Source organism: Hydra vulgaris, chromosome 06, assembly GCF_038396675.1.
Source record: "Hydra vulgaris chromosome 06, alternate assembly HydraT2T_AEP".
Taxonomy (NCBI): domain Eukaryota; kingdom Metazoa; phylum Cnidaria; class Hydrozoa; order Anthoathecata; family Hydridae; genus Hydra; species Hydra vulgaris.
In genome coordinates, this window is record NC_088925.1 from 6,079,117 (window position 1) to 6,100,000 (window position 20,884).

At 27.3% G+C, this 20,884-nt stretch overlaps 1 protein-coding gene across 1 annotated transcript in view; it reads left to right on the top strand.

The window, feature by feature from the left end:
* Nucleotides 1-649: 649 nt before the first annotated feature.
* The window catches only part of LOC105848860 (calbindin-32), a 31,287-nt gene continuing 11,052 nt past the window's right edge, over nt 650-20,884 (top strand). Inside the window, exons 1-6 of the mRNA XM_065799069.1 lie at nt 650-753; nt 1,479-1,535; nt 9,927-10,004; nt 15,168-15,223; nt 15,338-15,377; nt 20,177-20,224. Coding sequence (XP_065655141.1) covers nt 676-753; nt 1,479-1,535; nt 9,927-10,004; nt 15,168-15,223; nt 15,338-15,377; nt 20,177-20,224 — 357 coding nt within the window. The 5' untranslated portion in view covers nt 650-675. The remainder of the gene's footprint in view (nt 754-1,478; nt 1,536-9,926; nt 10,005-15,167; nt 15,224-15,337; nt 15,378-20,176; nt 20,225-20,884) is intronic.

Here is a 20,884-nt window from a genome sequence, read left to right on the forward strand (position 1 = left end):
ATTTGCTTTAATAAATCAATTGTATTACGTTTTTTTTATTATGACTGGTCATCACCAAAAGTTCGTGTGCATAATAGTCGATATTGCATTTCAAATCAATAAATGTAAAACAACGTTGCCATGGTAGTATTGAAAAATAATTTTGTAAATACAGACTACATTTATAATTTAATGTGAAACGTTTTGTTTGAGTTTATTCAGCATTGAGTCCTCTTTGTATATTCCGCATTGTATATCCTATTCAACATTATTTTGAACTACAAAAGTTATTTGAAATTCTTCTATCATTCTGGAAATGCAGTAAATAAAGTGAATGAATGTTTTAAGACTTTACCTCTCACAGTTTAAAGTTTATTACTCAGTCACGTGAAGTTAATTATTATTATTTTTATTACTAGTGTTCTTTATAATTTAGCTAAGTATAAAGTATATTTTATACCTCATTATACAATATTGTATATAAAAAAATTACTACATAAAAATTATATATATATATATATATATATATATATATATATATATATATATATATATATATATATATATATATATATATACACACACACACACATATATATATATATATATATATATATATATATATATATATATATATATATATATATATATATATATATAAAACTAGAAATCAAAAATAAAATTTTTTGTTTCAACATGAGTGGTTCTACTAATGAAAATTATCTTACCCAGTATCGTAATAGTTATCCTCTTCATGTTGCAGATTTATTCAGAGTGAGATTTTATTGCTAATTGTTTTTTATAATTAAAACTTTAATTGATTTTTGATAGTGACTTTTCCATGTATTAAAACTTAAAATTTGTTGGTGGTTATAGCAACAAAAGAGAGGTACGGTATGAGTGGGGAGAAAGAGGTTGGTAAAAATAAGAGACAGGTATATATAGGGTGAAAGAGAGATATGGAGAGTTTAGAGGTATACACAGTGAACCATATTTCTTTATTCAATATTATTTTAAATTCAAATTATTCATTTAGTTTTAATCAACTAAGATTTGAGTAATAAAAAGTAATCAAAACTTAAAGTTATTTTACAAAAATCCGTTTAAAGCCTGTTATATAAGGTAATAAACCGAAGCAAAATAAAATGACGAAACAAAATGAATTTTTTCGACAATTTACCCAGTGTGGTTAAATATTTTTTTTAAAATATGCTTTTAATACAGACCCCCTTGAAAGAAGTTTAGAAAAATTATAAAAGTTTTGAACTAATATAGTTTAATTGAAATATTTAACTTTTTTCTCTATTACATTACTATTTTCTCTATTACATTACTATTAATGGTAAATATTACTTTTTAGTATTACTTTTTACTCTATATGTTTCTTTCTAAATTTTTAAAATATGAATCTTCTTATCATTATTAATTGAATATCTTTTTTTAATACGAATATCTACTTAAATGTAGTTTTATAAGGATAAAAAAATTTTTCGATTTAGATTTGGTATCATTATGATATAGACAAAAGTGGATATTTAGAAACCCCGAAATTTAAGGTACGAGTATGAGTGTGTTTATTTGTTTCTTTGTGTGTGTGTGTGTGTGTGTGTGTGTGTGTGTGTTGTGTGTGTGTGTGTGTATATATATAAATATATATATATATATATATATATATATATATATATATATATATATATATATATATATATATATATATATATATATATATATATATATATATATATTAGTAAGCGACCGGAGCTATGGCCGGGGCTAGTTTTGATAACACATAGCCGCGACCGAGGCCAGGTTTATGACCAGGGCTGCATAAATATTGATAGAACCTATAAAAATGTTATTTTTAATTAAAATTTACGACATGAATTTTAATTAAAAGCAATATTTTATAGAATTTATCAATTTTAATGCAGCCCTGGCCGGGGTTATGACCGGGGCTGCATTAATACTAATAGATCATATAAAAGTATTGTTTTTAATTATAACTCATGTCGTAAATTTTAATTAAAAATAACATTTTTATAGGTTCAATATTCATGCAGCCCTGGTCATAAACCTGGCCCCGGTCGCGGCTATGTGTTATCAAACCTAGCTCCGGCCATAGCCCCGGTCGCTTACTAATATAGATACATATATAGCAAGCAAGCACATTGATTGATTACCGTAAAGTCCACATTGACCACAGTCAATGGTGGACTTTACGGTAGGTTAGTATGCATTGAATTGAAAGAAAAGTAAATCTCAAGTATTTTATTCCAATCTCGCTTTTTAGTTTTTGATTTAAATTAACTTTTTTGCTTATATATAAACTATATATGAGCAAAAAAGTTTCTTTATTTTTGCTTATATATAAACTTTAGAGCAGCTGTGGCGCAGTGGTTAGAGTTCTGGCTCAGAACCCAGAGTTTCGAGGTTCGATGCCGGCTCTAGCTCAATAAACGACATTGGTAAGGAAGGAGACTTGAACTTCTAGGTAAATGTTCTACCGTGGAGTTCCGTGATAAGACCGTAAGAACTTCTGGGAGTATATATATATATATATATATGTATATATATATATATATATATATATATATATATATATATATATATATATATATATATATATTATATATATATATATATATATATATATATATATATATATATACTCAACTTGTTTCTCCGCGCAACGGCCGTGTTCGTCAAGGTTCGTGTTTCGGAGTTAGAGATTAGAGAGAGGGTTATAACCACAAGTAGCCTCCTCATCTGTAGTAGTCTTCTCGGTCTTGGGGAGGTGAGTTATAAAATATATATATATATATATATATACATAATATAAATATATATACATATATATATATATATATATACATATATATATATATATATATATATATATATATATATATATATTATATATATATATATATTTTATAACTCACCTCCCCAAGACCGAGAAGACCACTACAGATGAGGAGGCCTCTTGGGGAGGTGAGTTATAAAATATATATATATATATATATATATATATATATATATATATATATATATATATATATATATATATATATATATATATATATATGTATATACATATATATAATATACATAATATTATATATAAATACATATATATATATATGTATATATATATATATATATATATATATATATATATATATATATATATATATATATATATATATATATATTTTATAACTCACCTTCCCAAGACCGAGAAGACCACTACAGATGAGGAGGCTACTTGTGGTTATAACCCTCTCTCAACTCTCTAACTCCGAAACACGAACCTTGACGAACACGGCCGTGGTGCGGAGAAACAAGTTGAGTATATATATATATATATATATATATATATATATATATATATATATATATATATATATATATATATATATATATATATATATATATATACAAACAAAAAAGCTCCTTTGAATCAAAAACTAAAAAGCAAGATTGGAGTAAAAAACTTGAAATCTACTTTTCTTTCAATTAAATACATATTTTATATAAGAAAAAAAAAAAAAAAAAATATATATATATATATATATATATATATATATATATATATATATATATATATATATATATATATATATATATATATATATATATATAATTAATTAAATAAAGAAATGTAAAAAAAAGACGAGGGGGTTGGTGATGTTTAAATGATCTTTAACTAGGGAGAGTATTCAACTTTATGGCGCAACATTTTTTTCAGTTTTCAAATCTAGAAAAACCTTCCTTTTGATTATAGAGTACCTAGCGAAACATAAACCCTCACTTTATGTATGTATACTTCACTGCAATTATTTCAACTAAACTTAAATTAGAATTGACTTTATAAACTAATTTTTTAAATACTTTCTACGGCTTTATCAATTAGGAATATAGCTGTAGCCGTAGTCCACAGCTATATCACCTAATATCCTTCACTGCAGTTTGAGCCTGCATCTCCATATTTGCATAAACAGTGATGTCCACAAAATTACGCTATTTTATTGATATAGTTAATAAAATTTTAAATTTAATAAAAATAAAATATCCTTGGAGGTTATTTGTCCGTGTAGTCACTGTTGTTTTATACAGTTTTATATGGAACAAATGAGTGCAAAAAAAAATAATTAAAAATGATCAATAAAGTTTACATGTATTGATATGTATTTATTTATTAACTAAATGCAGCTAAAAAACATTAAAAATATCCTAGTTAAAAATATCGTGAAGAAACAAAACTTTTTAGGATAAGGGGGTTTACAAATCTGCTGCATAGTTTCAGGGAGTTCAGTTAGCCGTGAATATTTTTGGCATTAAGTTGTTCAAGCTGAAGTAGATAGTTTATAAGAAAATTAGCTAATAGTTATCCTCTATCTTCTTTGAAAAGTAAGTTTGAAATATCCACATTAGGGATCGTCGGTTACAGTATATGGTATACTAACTTTACGGTATACTTAACCGTATACTAGATATACTAAAAGTTAGTATACATGTTTACTTTTTTTTTGGACTGACTTGATAGTTTAATAATTTATTATTAAATTATCATTATATTATTATAATAATTAAACTGCTATACCATATTAATTGTATGACTTTTAACTCATGGCTAAAGGTTTTTTTAATGTAGCAAGATCCATTATCAAGCGGTTGCTGATATTGATCAAAGGTTTCAACTTTTATTTATCTAGGGAGAATGTGTAACCAATAACACAGGCCAACAAAAAAATTTTTTTTTTCTGGTGCCGAGCAAAAAATTTGTTTTTTGTATAGCATTTCTTATTTTGATTTCAAATATGCAACTCTTTTTTTACCATCACGTCAAGTTGTAAAGATATTTAGGTTCAAATCTTAAGTATTTAGGGTAAAGTCCCTAATATTGTGGAAAAAAAACTTATTCAAAAGTATGTCAACCTGGGTCTCAAAAGAAACCTATTTTCATAGAGATTTTAGAAAACATAAATATTTTTCCTTAAAATTTATTGACAAAAAAATTATGTGAAAAAATGCTATAAACTCTTAAAAAAATTTCAACAGAATGTTATTCAGCAACATTACAAAAAATACTTATTTTTATTACAAATGAATAACATTTTTAAAATTTACGTAAACCGTTAAAACTTTTTTACAAATTTGTATTATGGTTTCACGAAAAAAAAATTTGTTCACAGTACACTTGCCAGTATACTTTACTGTATACTATACGGTAAACTGTATACTAAATTTTCAGTATATCGTATACTAGGGATCCCTAATTAACATAAATAAACCACTATTTTTTTGTAGAATTAAAAAGAAATACATCATCATAAATAAGTAAACGGAAACAAAAGTAAAACTTTTATTAAGTTAAAGTTTTCAAGCTTAAAAGAAGTTTTTTTTTAAAACATGAAAGCAGAAACATCTAAAAAAATTTTGTTAGATATCTTTTTTTCTGTTGTTTATTACATTAAAATTTTTATACAATTATGTAGAAAGTAAAAAGGTTTACAATTGAAGATTATGATAAAATAAAGATGGAAATTAAATAAAAATAAAAAACAAGGAAACTCAAAGAAGGCTTGAAGGTCTTGTCACGAGAACCGCTAAAGTTAGACGCGTCGATAAAAGTTGATGTAAACTCATACAAAATAGTTTCTTGCTAATAAAAATAATATTTAAAGTTTTTGTTAAGTTACCTTGAAATATAGTAGGTTCCACATTAAAATCATTTTTCTTTGGATTTTTTTTTTCTTCTGCATCTTCTTTTCAGTATATAACGATTGTCGAAAATTTTCAATTTTCTTCAAAATTTATATTTTCTTCAATCATTGTTAAAAGCTTCAGAGAATGCATTATTGAGTAGATCAAGTCATTCTTTTATTTTTAATGTAATTTTCATATAAATGATTTTTATTGTCATATGATGAATAAATTCCACTTGGTGTTTTGTAAAAGTTCTTCTTTGACCCAACTTTGAACAATTTTAGCCTTTTTCTAGGCAAATAGGTTAGTTATGAAGGTCATACTAGTCGCTTTTGTGTATACGTAACGTTCCTTTTGTGCATATAAAACATTTGTATGAATATGTCGAATAGCTTTATCATTTCTTAAGATTATTCTTTTCTTTAAAAGTAAATGAATTTTGAAAGGGTTCAGGAGAAAAACTGTTTTTATATTTATGCATAAAACAAAGAACGTTGAAAGTATTCTGTTCGTACTAAAAACTACTAAAAACTAAAAACATTCGTGTCAATTAGGAGAGGCTTGGCATGAGTAAAACGATCCCTAAAATTAATAAGGCGTGCAACATGTTTTTGTTGATGATATAGAGGTTCAAGTTTACTTGTATTTGTACGCAACATTTGCATAGTTTAGGTGGCAATGGATAAATGTATGATATAGTTGAGTTAAGGTGTGGCTATTTAGGATGTTTCTTGTTTCGTATAATATTTCAATACTTTTAGTTATTTTGTTAACCAAATTTTCTATGTGCTTTTTCCATGAGAGATTTTCATCAATATAAACGCATTAAAATTTGGTAAAGCTTACTTTTTTATAATAGAGTTTTGTCAATGATAGGAAAAGACGCAAAAGAATTAAGAAGCAAAGGTACGCAAAAGAATTAAGAAGCAAAAGTACGCTAAAGTCATTTATAATAAATTAATCACGCGTGACGAATAAAAAAAAAAAATGAAAAAAAAGTTCTTATATTTTACGCATTATAACAAACAAAAATGGATTCTAATCAAACTAAAAGTTTTGAATCAGTTTTTTGCAATTTTTTTCAAACTGATGATTTTTTAATTGATGATCACATCCAGATCTAAATTATTTTAACGGAGCTGGAGCTCTAAAAAGTAATTGCAATTACTTTTATACCAACGAAAAAATCTTGATCCTGATAATTTAAACGCTTTGCACTTAAACATAAGAAGCTTAAAAAAATTTTGATAATTTAATCTAATATAATTGAGGAGACTTTTGAAATTTTTAACGTAATTTAATTAACCGAAACGTGGTGTAATGATGATGATGCTTGTTCTAATTTTAATTTGCAAGATTTTTTAATTTAATACCATTAGCGCGAAAAATCAAAAAGCGCGAAGGCAGTTTGCTAATTTACATAAAAGAAATTTACAATTTTTCATTAGGCATGACATGAGTATTTCTGACAACAATATTGAAGTTTTAACTATTGAAATCTTAACCAAAAGAACCAAAAACATTTTACTTAGGTGTTGCTATCGGCCACCATTTTGATTTATTTAATGAGACTATTCAAAAAGGCCTACTTATAAACAATACCTCAGATCATTTTCCGATATTCTTTTCGATTAATACTTATAATAAAATATTGCCACATACAAACCAATATCACATTAAACGTATTTTTAATGAAGCAAATTTAACATCATTTAAGGAACAACTATCTTTACTACATTGGGAACATATTTTTTTTCTAGATAATGTAAACTTAGTATACAACAATTTTTTTAAAACATTCTTTAAAATATACGAATCAAATTTCCAACAAATAAAAATATATCTTAAACCAAAAAACAACAAATCACCATGGATTACCAAAGAACTAAGAAAACCTTCAAAAATTAAACAAAAACTATATATTAAATATTTAAAATCAAAATCAGTCGAAAGTAAAACTATTTATAAAAACTACGCTATAATCTTTGAGCGACAAAGAAAAAATCTTAAATACTAATTTGCAAGAAAAATATAAACTAAATTCTAAACGCACATGGGAAATCATTCGAGAAATTACAAGCAGTAACAAAACAAAAGTATCTTTGCCCAAAACGATTTAAATAAACGAAGAATTCTTGATTGATCAAGAAAAGATTGCTGCTAAACTAAATAAAATTTTTGTATCTGTTGGCCAAAACCTAGCCAAAAAAAAATCAAAAAACTAATACTTTTGAAAAATATCTTTCTTTAATTCCTTTGAGCTAACTTTTGATGAATTTGAATGTGCTTTTAAAATGCTGAATCATATGAAAATTCCCAATATACTTTGGGAGTTTTCATAGATTTAACAAAGGCATTTGATACCATAGATCATGAAATTCTTATAATAAAGTTTCATTATTACGGAATAACTGGTAATGTTCTAAATTGGATTACAAACTATTTAAGTAATCGCAAGCAATATGTCTACGTTGATTCAAATTGGCATAGAAATTTGTATGATATAACATGTGGAGTACCCCATGGATCATTATTAGGACCCTTACTATTTCTTATTTACATCAATGATCTTTATAAAGCCTCAAACTTAATGACCATTATGTTCGCAGGTGACACTAATCTGTTTTTATCTCACAACAACATAAATTATCTATTCAAAAATATGAACAACGAACTAATTAAAATATCTGATTGGTTTAAGACAAATAAATTATCTCTCAGTATTGACAAAACCAAATGAATTTTCTTCCACTCTTATTTTAAAAAACACATACTGCCAAATGAAATGCCTTTTCTTTTTATTGACAATACTCTAATAAAACAAGTAAGCTTTACCAAATTTTTAGGCGTTTATATTGATGAAAATCTCTCATGGAAAAAACACAGAAAATTTGGGCTATAAAATATCCAAAAGTATTGGAATATTATATAAAACAAGAAATATCCTAAATAAGCACACCTTAACTCAACTATATCATTCATTTACCCATTGCCACCTAAACTATGCAAATGTTGCGTGGGGTAATACAAATAAAAGTAAACTTGAACCTCTATATCGTCAACAAAAACATGTTGCACGCCTTATTAATTTTAGGGATCGTTTTACTCATGCCAATCCTCTCCTAATTGATATGAATGTTTTTAGTATATACGAGCTGAATATTTTCAATGTTCTTTGTTTTATGTACAAATGTAAAAACAGTTTATCTCCTGAACCTTTCAAAATTTATTTACTTTGAAAGAAAAAAATAAATATATCTTAAGAAATGATAAAGCTATTCGACAACCTTCTTACCATACAAATTTTGGATCTCGTTTCGTGGAGCTTTTCTGTAGAATAAAATAATTTCAAAAAAAAATTTATATTTTTAAGAAATACAATTATCCCTCCTTTAAACTAAAACTAAAAAATACTAAATTTTCAATTGATGAAATATCTATGTTTTTTTTAAATTTTGTTTTCTTATTTCGTGTTTTCCAGAAAAATACTTTATTGTTTAAGTTATTATATATTGTATACATAAACTGTGTTCTCATGTACTAATTCCATAAATTTTTTCTTGAATAATGTTATATATAGTTTAGTGAAATATACTTTGTAAAATATATTGAGTAAGGGTGTGTATATTTATGTGTATATATGTATGTGTGTATGCACTTGCGTGTGCGTATACGTGTATATGTATATATGTGTGTATGTGTGTGCGTATGTATGTCTATGTGTATGTGGTTATATGTATGTATGTATGTATGTATGTATGTATGTATGTATGTATGTATGTATGTATGTATGTATGTATGTATGTATGTATGTATGTATGTATGTATGTATGTATGTATGTATGTATGTATGTATGTATGTATGTATGTATGTATGTATGTATGTATGTATGTATGTATGTATGTATGTATGTATGTATGTATGTATGTATGTATGTATGTATGTATGTATGTATGTATGTATGTATGTATGTATGTATGTATGTATGTATGTATATATGTATGTATGTATGTATGTATGTATGTATGTATGTATGTATGTATGTATGTATGTATGTGTATATATGAGTGTGTGTATGTATGTATGTATGTGTCGTTTATCAAAAATATTGTAGATTGATATACCAAATCAGCTTAATTTCAATTAGAACTACTGTATAAATTTATTCTATAATTGATTAATAATCTTAGTACTTATATTATTTTCATTTATTTTATGTTTTATAAAACTTCTTTAGAAATTTCTTGAGGATCTCATTACTTCTGGAGGAAACAAAACCACAACAAAAGAAGTTGAAGAATATGCTAAACACATGGTTCGATTTATTTCTGGAATTATTATTTTCATACTAGACATGTATGTATGTATGTATGTATGTATGTATGTATGTATGTATGTATGTATGTATGTATGTATGTATGTATGTATGTATGTATGTATGTATGTATGTATGTATGTATGTATGTATGTATGTATGTATGTATGTATGTATGTATGTATGTATGTATGTATGTATGTATGTATGTATGTATGTATGTATGTATGTATGTATGTATGTATGTATGTATGTATGTATGTATGTATGTATGTATGTATGTATGTATGTATGTATGTATGTATGTATGTATGTATGTATGTATGTATGTATGTATGTATGTATGTATGTATGTATGTATGTATGTATGTATGTATGTATGTATGTATGTATGTATGTATGTATGTATGTATGTATGTATGTATGTATGTATGTATGTATGTATGTATGTATGTATGTATGTATGTATGTATGTATGTGTGTGTATATGTATGTGTGTATGTATGTATGTTTACTAAATTTATATACTTGATAAGTTTTGAATTTAAAACTCCATAATTTTTTCTGTTTTCATAGTAATAACTTTTAAATAAGAAGTACATATAAAACGTAAGCATTAAACCAAAAAAAGTTGAAATAAATAAGTCAATACAAAAAAGTCAAGTTTATTCATCAGTACTATTTAATATGAGCCCACTCAAATTAGTTCAGTTCGGTGTTCATGCATACACACCATTAAAGCTGTATTAGTTTTCTTGCTTGCGTTACTATCAGTATTGTTTAGCTTGGTAAGAATTTAAATTAAAAGCAATGTTGGCTCTAAACAATTTAGAATAGCAGCAAATTACTTAACAGTTGCTTTTATGGGAATAAGAGTTAATAATCTCAGAAAGTATTGTTATTTTATCATGTGACAGAGATAGTGAACTAAAAATATCAATATTTAAATAACTAAATATCAATTATTGACTTTTGTATCCAACTTTTTACTTTGTAAAACTATTTAAGCATTAACAGAATGCTGATCTAACTTACCTTTTACACAATTATAAAGGACAGTTGTATTTCAGTTTTTACATATTTTTGTATGATGCCGTGTTTAGTTGGTATTACACTAAACATAATCGCTTCGTACATCTTTTTAATAACTGGCCTATAAATGAATTTCGGTTGGTTTACATTAAGATTGATAATTAAGTGCACTTTGCTATTGGCATTAAACCTGTTATTGACACTAAACTTAAACATCAGAACTGAGAATTTTGTCCGTGAACGTTAATATTCGTGTAACGACGATTTTAAAGTGACATTCATTTGTCCAAAAACAAAAAAATTATCTCTTTTACATGAATTCTGTTTTTTTACACCTTTTTTTTTACACGCTTCAAATTGATAGGTTGTACCTGATCTCTTTTTTTTTTTAACATCTTTACTTCCAACAAAGCTGCAAGCAACTAGTATTAGAGTTGGAAGTTACTGGAAGAGAAAAGATGTTCATAGAGCAAAAAAACGATTAACAGACGACTTAAAAAATTGCTAATTATATGAATCAGGAAAGCAAGATTAAGAGAGCGAATTCCAAAAAACTAATGTTCGAGGAAAAAAAAACTAGACGAATAAAAAGTTTTGAAGCACGTAAGAACAGTTACAATAAAAGGATATGATTTAATTGAATCACGAGTAATACAAGAATGAACTTTATTAGATGGCACATAAGATGCTACGTTTACAATGCGTTTTTGCACCTTGTCTAAAAAAGAAAGAGCGTCATTGAAAGATTCGCCCTAGATATGGCAATAATATTCTAAACAAAGACGGATTTGAGATTTAAAGAGACGAAGAATAGAATCCTGAGAAAGAAAGTGGCAAGCACGATAAAGAGATGCAACTTTAGCAGATACTAATTTTGCAATCGATATGATATATGGTTTTCTAAGAAAGATCAGAAGTAAGAAGTAATTCTAGAAGACAAAAGGTAAATGACTCATCGAGTACATTACCGTTCATAAATATAGGAAGAGCTAGATTATTACAATAACAGTTGACTAAAAAAATTGAGTTTTACCTTAGTTTAAGTTCATCAGCCACTGAAAGCTCCATGCTGTAGCAGAAGTGAGAACCTTTTCAAGCTTAAATGCCCCTTCAAGAAATCAGAGACTGTTGGCTTCTTATAAAGACAAGAACAAATTGAAGTATCATCAGCAAGCAATGCCACCTTAGATTTGAGAATTTCTGGGAGATCGTTAATGTAAATTAAAAAAAGTATGGGACCGAGGATAAAACCTTGAGGAACCCCTGAAGTAACAGGGTATAATGAATAATACTGTCTATCGAGGATAACTTTTTCTAGAAAGTGCCAGAAGTTACATGGAACCATCTAATTTGACCATTTTATTTTTCACTTTAGTATTGTAAGGATTCACCAAAGCGCAGAGAAGGTATTGAGATTTTTGTATTTTTTGAACAAAAACGTAACTTTTGAATCATCACTTCATTTTACTTTACAAAGAAAATAGTAGGTTGTATGATTAAAAAAAAATTGTTTGTCACATTTGATTGTCAGAAAAAAGTATTTTTTTAACCTAGAAATCGGGCTACTATTATTTACTATCAGCTAAAAGTGATATGAAATTTTTGGCTTAAAATAATTTTTAAAATAAGTTGTAGAGAAATTTCTATAAATTTTGCATGCAATAATACATTAGTAATCAATTTTATTGTTTGCGCCAACTTACCTTTAATAGCAATAGCTAATTACAATCAAACGGAATTTTGTGGTGCCTATTGCTTTCTCATTTTTCTGGCAGCTCAACCAATTCCTTTAGTTCTTTTATACGTATGATTATAACAAAGATGTTTTTTTTTAAATATAAATATTTTGTTTTAGATGTCTTGAGAAGACCTAATGGTCTTGTCCCCGGGCACCGTGGAAAAGCATTTAACTAGGAAGTTCAAGTTCATACTTATAAAAAATACTCTTATAATTCCGCAAGTTTTACTCTTGACTTTTGCTGTTCCCCTCCTAAATAATCATTGGGGTTTTTTGACATGCTCTGTCAACTAAAGAGAATCCAAGATACAGAAACATACTTATTAACAAAAGAGTATTTTGTAAAAGTTGGAAGTAATCAAGTTAGAAAGATAGCGTAAAAAAATGCGGACTGAAACACAAAAACTAAGAAAACTTTCTCCTCCTAAAAGTATTAGTGTTTTTTTCAGTAATTTTTATTTTCCAATAAAACGAATTCTCTTCACTAAATAAAACTCCCAAATATTTATTTGTAAAAAACACAATACAACAGGATTAAACGATAAAACTTTTGTCTTCTACTTTCTGCGGTCATTTTAAACAACATTATTTTAAATAGTCTTTTGGATTTGTTCAAACAGTTGATCCTTATTACGAACACCTTCACGACTAATTCTGCGGTTGACGATCTCCCACAGGTTCTTGATAGGGTTGAGATCCGGAGATTGAGGCGGTCAATCCATCACCGATAGGTGGTTGTCTTGAAACCACTGCTTGACTACTTTTGCAGTGTGTTTCGGATCGTTGTCTTGCTGAAAAACCCATTTTATTGGCATATTCCAATCAGCATGAGGTAACATAACATCTTTCAGGATATTTTTATACATGAAACGGTCCATTATTCCATCGTTTCGATGTATTGGACCTGGGCCGTTAACAGAAAAACACATCCCCAGACTATACATTGCCTCCACCACGCTTCACGGTCTTATGGCAGTAACGTAAATCGAGGCGTTTTCTGGCCGGTCAACGTACACAGCAAATGTCATCGCTCCCAATGATGTTGAACTTCGATTCATCACTGAACAGGACAGTTCGCCATTTCTGCACATTCCACTCAATATGAGATGTAGCAAACAGGAGTCTTTTCTTCTGGTTTTTTAGTGAAATCAGCGGTTCCTTTGCAGAGCGTTGAGAAAACAATCCGGCTTCAACAGCACGTCGTCTGATTGTTCGGTCCGATACAGGCAGCTCTAATTGCTTTTGTATCTCGACTGATGATATCCAGGGATCCTTCTTGACGGATCTGACGATCATAAAATCCTTTCTAGAAGTGATGGAATGCGGTCTTCCACCTTTGTTACCTGCTGCCAACTTCCTCGTAGAACGACATTTGGAACATAGTCTTGATATGGTCCATTTTTTCACGCGATATTTATCACAAATACTTTTTTGTGGCATTCCACTTACGTAATTGCCAATAATTTTCTTTCTTAGTTCCAATCCAAGACTGTCGGGAGCCATTTTTGCACTTGAAGTCATAAAAATAATAAAAATAAATAATTACACTTCTCAAGGCTTACCGTGTTACATTTATCTTGTGATGATACAATAATGCTCTGTGGAACACAACGTCTTGGTTGGATGTGGACTGTATTGATGTAATGAAACACTTGTTGTATTTCACTTCTTGTATTGATGTTCTTCGATAAAACACTTTGATAAAACTCACTTCGATAAACTGTCTTGATAATACTGACTGATTGACTTCCATATACTGACTGAATTACATGTCGATTTACATTTCTCTTATATAGTAAAATGAACCTGTTCTGGAAGATTTTAGATGCTTCTTTTCGATGCTTCTGGAAGCTTATGGATGCTTCTGAATGTTTCTGGATATTTCTGGATGCTACTGGATGCTTCCAGATGCTTCTTCTGGAAACTTCTGGAAGCTTCTGCATGCTTCTGGAAACTTCTGGATACTTTAACTATTAAAAAACTTCCGTGACGTTGACACGGACCAGACTTAAGAAAATGAAACAAACCAAAAAAGTTGCACTTGTTTTGTCCGCTGCAAAATGGCACTTGTCAACGAAATTCTGCCTGTATGCTGTCACCTGTCAGCTGATTGTTCATGTCATGGCATGCTATGACTCCAGACTCCTGAACTGTTTTCTGTGTTAGTATAGTTCGTTTCGTTTTTAAGACATGTAAAATTAGGAACACTTTTTAGCATTGTTCGATGTTGGTTGCAAATATTTTGTCCAATACTGTATATATGTATATATATATATATATATATATATATATATATATATATATATATATATATATATATATATATATATATATATATATATATATATATGTATATATATGTATATATATATTTACGTTCATACTTTTTTTAGATAGAAACTTACGATCTCAACAGAGATGAAAAAATAAACATTTGTGAACTCTCTAAGTATATTATGTTTTAGTTAATTTATCTTAAACAATATTATTTCCATGCAAACATTTTTATTAATAAAAGTTGTAACACATGATGTTATGTCAAAAATAATTTATTGATTTTTAGATTAATCAGCATTCAAAAAAACTTTTTAAAAGGTTTTAAGGTTGGTTTTTTATTTTTCAATTTGCATTGATTTTTTTTGTTAATGTAACTTTTATCTTTATTCATTTATAAAATTGTTTTTACATGCTTTTGTTAAACATTTAACTCATATTTTCATAGTAAAATTTTCTTATTACGTCTTATTTTGATGCTCTCGGAAATCGGATTCAAATGTTTTTAAAGCTTTAATTATCAACTTAAATTCTTTTAAAACAACATGGTAGAAACTGTAGATTGATTTTTTGAGTTTAATCAGGTTTTTTATTTAATCAAGTTTCACCTTTAAAAGTAAAACCTGATTAAATAAAAAGGTTAAAGATTAGAAAACTAAATAAAATGCAATCGTTAACTAATTTTTATCTTTATGATCTCATGAAGAAGTCTATATTTTTATTAGGCCATAAGCTTTAATATAAAATACAAAAGTTTGTTTGCCGAATATTAGAGCTAGCAATATACGTTGAAGTCTTGGATTAGAAATTTAGACATAGACATTAGACACAGATATAAATAAATATAAATATTACAACATTGAACAGAACAAATAACAGCAAAAGAAGAAAACGTTTTTTAAAAAACAAAAAATTTAGGCTATAATTCTAGTATAATTAAAACAAAACAAAAAAAACATTTCAAAAAATCTGACAAAAAGTTAACACTACTCTTTTGCATTTACATTTAAAAATAATCAACAGCAACAACTAAAAGTATAAATATTTCTTTATCTTTAAACAACACAATTGTTAAAAAATATCATTAAAAGCTAAAATCAAAAGCGATATATTTATTTATATAAATAAATAAAAGTTTACTTTCGTTAGCTAAATTGTTTGAAATCATCTGTGGTTAAACATTTAAAGTTAAATAATACTTAAAGTTTTGAATTTGGCTTAAATAAAATAAGTCTTTTAAAAGTTGATCGGTTTAATGATTTTTATCATTAATCAATGGTTCTAGGAAAAAATCCCCCCTGAAAAATGCCCCTGAGAAAAAATCTCCCCGCAAAAAAAAAAAATTTGTAAAAAAATATTACTTTGAAATTGATAGATTGCCTGTCCAAACCAAAACCCTCAGTCAATGCAGCGGCACTCTTTGCATGTTCCACCTATATGTCAGTCAATGTATGTACACTCATTGCATGTTCTACCTTTTTGTCAGTTGATGTATGTACACTCCATATATGATCTACCTATTTGTCCGTTGATTTGTGAAAAAAGAAGGATTAAGGTTTTGTTTGTATTATAATATCTATGTATAAATTGTTTACAGCCTTTCTTTAGCAACTGAAAGATAACTACTTAAACGTACGCTTCCTCAAGAAGACACATAAAAAAAAAAAGTCATACATTTTTTTTTTTCAACTGGTTGTGTATCTAAGCTTAGTTGAATTTTAGACTATCCACAAATAATAAGGATTTTTTAAATTTCTAAGTTTAAAATAAGTGGAACAAAATAATTAGGAGTCACAAATTGTATATTCTGAATTATTGAATGTGTTATACAGCAAAATATTTAGGTATTGTTTTATAACATAACTTTAAGGTTAAAACTACTTGTATATATTGTATGTATATATCATACCACAATTTCAATAAATTAAAATAAAAATTTTTATAAACATTTAATGAAGTTAATAAACAAAAACATACTTTTAAGAAATAAATTGCAGAGTACAGGGGCGTGTACTGGAAAGTTTTTGGGTAAGTCCAAAAAAAATTACGCCCCTGATTTATTTTTTTTAGTTTTGATCGGATTGAGTGTATTTTATAAAAAATATTTTATTAATTCTTTAAATGACTTATAACATTGCTAAAATGGTCACTTAAGCTGAAAATATGATTTTCGCAAATTAAAAAAGTTATTTTTTGAAAATACTCAGCATTAGTAATTTATAATATATATAGATTATAATTTTTTAATTACAAAATTTCTATAGACAAAATTCAAAAACATAGTATTAAAAATAAAAGTAAAATAAAACATAATAACAAGGAAATAATAATTCTCATAATTATCATAAGGCATAAAAAATTTGGCTTAATGATAATTTATACTTAATAAATAATAATTTATACTTAATAAGTTTTTATCTATGCAATTATAAACAGCTTCTTCTTGTAATAACTCACTGTCTTTCTTTCTTGTATTCAAAAGATGTTGTGATACCGAAAGTTCTACACCATTAATATAATACTTCTTTGACTAACTTTATAGAAAATGATGTTTTTCTCAAATATTTTTCTCCTAAGAAATAAAATTGCAAATAAGACGACATTTTGAGCAAATCAAGGGCTATATTTATGTTTATTTTTTTTTATATTGGAATTATATCCTCTCATCTTATTTATAATTCAAAATGCAACTTATTGAAAAGATACGCAGCCTAGTGTGATAAAACAGGGGATGTCCACTTGATGTATACTTGTTGTTACTAACAAACTTTGCATCCTGATGATAGCTAATCAATAAAACTTGATACAAATTTTACTCTGGGTGCATGTAAAAAGGGAAGTCCAAAACTAAAAAAGTCACTTTGATTTTCTTTAAACTATTAAAAGAAAATATTCAAAAAACAAAGTTCTATATTACGAAATAAAATAAGGTCGTAGTAATAGTAATTGTAGCTAAAACTGTAGCTGCATTAACAGCGAGTGAGTAAAAACTCACTTTGAAAGCTTTTGATAATATGCAACATTTTAATCCAAAAAATTTAAACAAAAATAGTTTTAAGTTAATTTTTAATGATAAATATACCTCTAATTTGTTCTTGAAATTATTTACGTTTGTTGAATTGCCGATTTCCAATGGCAATGCGTTCCATAAATTTATAATTCTTTTTATAAGGAATTCGTGTCTCGGTATAAACTTGGTTTGTTCTCTACTGTATTTCTTATTGTGATCTCTGCGTGATTTTGAGAAAGTTTGTTTGTTTAAAAGTTCTGTTTTTTTGATTTTATTAAAAATTTTAAATACTTGAATAAGATCTCCTCTTTGTATTCTTTCTGACAATGTTGTTAAATTTAGTGTGTGTAAACGGTCTTAGTACTGCAGACTTCTTATCTTCTTTGCCATCCTTGTCATTCTGTACTGTAATTTTTCTAACATTTCAATGTCTTTGGAGTTTGGTGACCAAACTGGTGCTGCAAATTCAATCAGAGGTCTAACGAAAGTTGTGTATAATTACTTAACAAGATACTGATCTAAATGGACAAAGGTGTTTTTTATCATCCCTATTACTGTATTTGCTTTTGATAAACATGCTACAATGTATTTCTTTCTTTTCAGTGATGTATCAAATTTTCCAGCGTTCATTTGTCGAATTGTTAATTTCTGATCCATTAGCTGTGTAATTGAATTTTATATTGTTTTTACCGTAATGCAAACCACACATTTACTCTCGTTCAGTTTGATTAACTATTTTTCTGATCACTCTTCTATATCATTTAAGTTTCTTTGAAGTAATTTAGCGTCTTCAATTGAATTTACTGCTAAGATTTTGGTGTCATCAGCGATATTTTTACAGTGCTTTTGATTTTCTCTGGTCATTGACACTGTATCACCTTGAACCACTCTTTGTATTCGGTTATTTAAAAAAGCATCAATCCAGCTTAAAAATCTTCCTTTTTTTCCATATGCGTTCAATTTTAACAAAAGTTGCTTGTGTGGCACGGTATCAAATACCTTTGCAAAATCTCGCATTATAACATCTGCAGGTATATTTTTTGATAAATTGTGTGGGATAAAATTGAGAGTATCTAAAAGATTTGTTATACATGATTTCTGTTTCACAAAACCATGTTGGCATTTTGTGATTGATATGCAAAAACTTTTGCATTTCATTTCTTATAACTCCTTCGAATATTCTGCATGCTATTGACGTTATTAACACAGGTCTGTAGATTGATGCATTTAACTTACAGTCTTTTTTGAAAATTGGTGGAACATTTGTTGCATGTCACTGTAGAGGCAGGTTACTTGTATTGTAAGACGACTTGTAGATTAACGTAAGTGGCAATGCTATGCTAGTGGTAATGCTAGGTATGTCAATTCCAGGGCCATCCCGAAGAGATTTTAAAGAGGGGGGGGGGAGGTGATGTGTCTGTTTTTGGTTGACTAAAGCCAAAAAAAAATCTTTTGTCCACTAACTTATTCAAAGAAAAAAAAAAGGTCCTCGTTTTCCAACGTTTGCCGACTGCCAACTATAAATCCAATTTTGCCGAGTCCAGTGTCCAATTCGCCGACTAATAAAATTCGTAGGGGGGCTAGACACCCCTTATGACCCCCCTCGGGACGGCCCTGGTCAATTCATGTTTCTAATTAAGTTATACAACTAAAAAGTTAGTTTAACCTTCATTAAAATATCGAAATAAATAATTGCAAAAATGTGAAACAAAAATACTATTATATTTTACGGTTTTTATTTCTTTCTCGCCGTTTCAGATAATTAACCGTCCATAATTTGTTTAGTTTTTGCTGTATTATGATTTTTGTAATACGTTGTTGTTTAATAATACATTGTTTTGTTGTTTAGTAACACATTGTTGTTTAATAATAAATTGTTTAGTAATACATTTAGTAATACACTGTTAATACATAGTAAAACCTTTTTTTTCAACAATATATTTAAGTTAAAATACTTTTATTTAATTTTTTGGGGTAAATCCAACGACGTAGCAGACATCCCCTAGACACGCCCCTGGAGTAGGAAATTTATTTCTAAAGAATTATAACTTTGCTGTGTGGTTCACAAAAAAATATTTCTAAAACTTCAAATTGAAACTTGTAATTTTTTTAATTTAGAAACTTAGCCTAAAAGACTTTGATGTTATTTTTGAACACTACAATCGGGTAAGTTTTTTAACCTCTACAATTAGGTAAGTTTTTTTTAAATACATAAAAGTCACTTTCAATAGTATAGATGGTTATGAAGAGAGTTCAAGAAAAAAGTCTTTAAACTGTGACATATTCACATATTACTCTGGCTCTTTTAATACAATATTAGGCATTGATAGTGTGACTATCTTGTGATGGTTTATTAGTATTACTATAGAATTTTGAATGACATTCAAAAAGGTTGTCTGATGTACACCAGACGACCTGTTAAAATTTCATTCAAAGTTCAAAATGTCATATATGGTGTACATCAGACAACCTGTTTAAATGTCATTCAGACTTCAATAGCAATATCAACAAAGTAATAAATAAAAATAAGTATTTATATATTTACAAGATTGCGTATTACATATTTACTTTTTTAAATTACATATTTAATTATAATCAAAATGTTGCTAAGTGTGAATAAAGCAAATGAATAAAGTATAAAGTATCAAATTTAAATGTTTTAATTTAATTAATACGTAAATACTTATATTTGCATAGATCCAAATATAAATTTTATGTAAATTTACATAATATTTAAATTTAAATTTTAAATATCATGTATGCGAATAATATTGACTCTTACCTTGGCTCTTACCTTGATTTTTGACTCGTTTTTCAAACAAACCT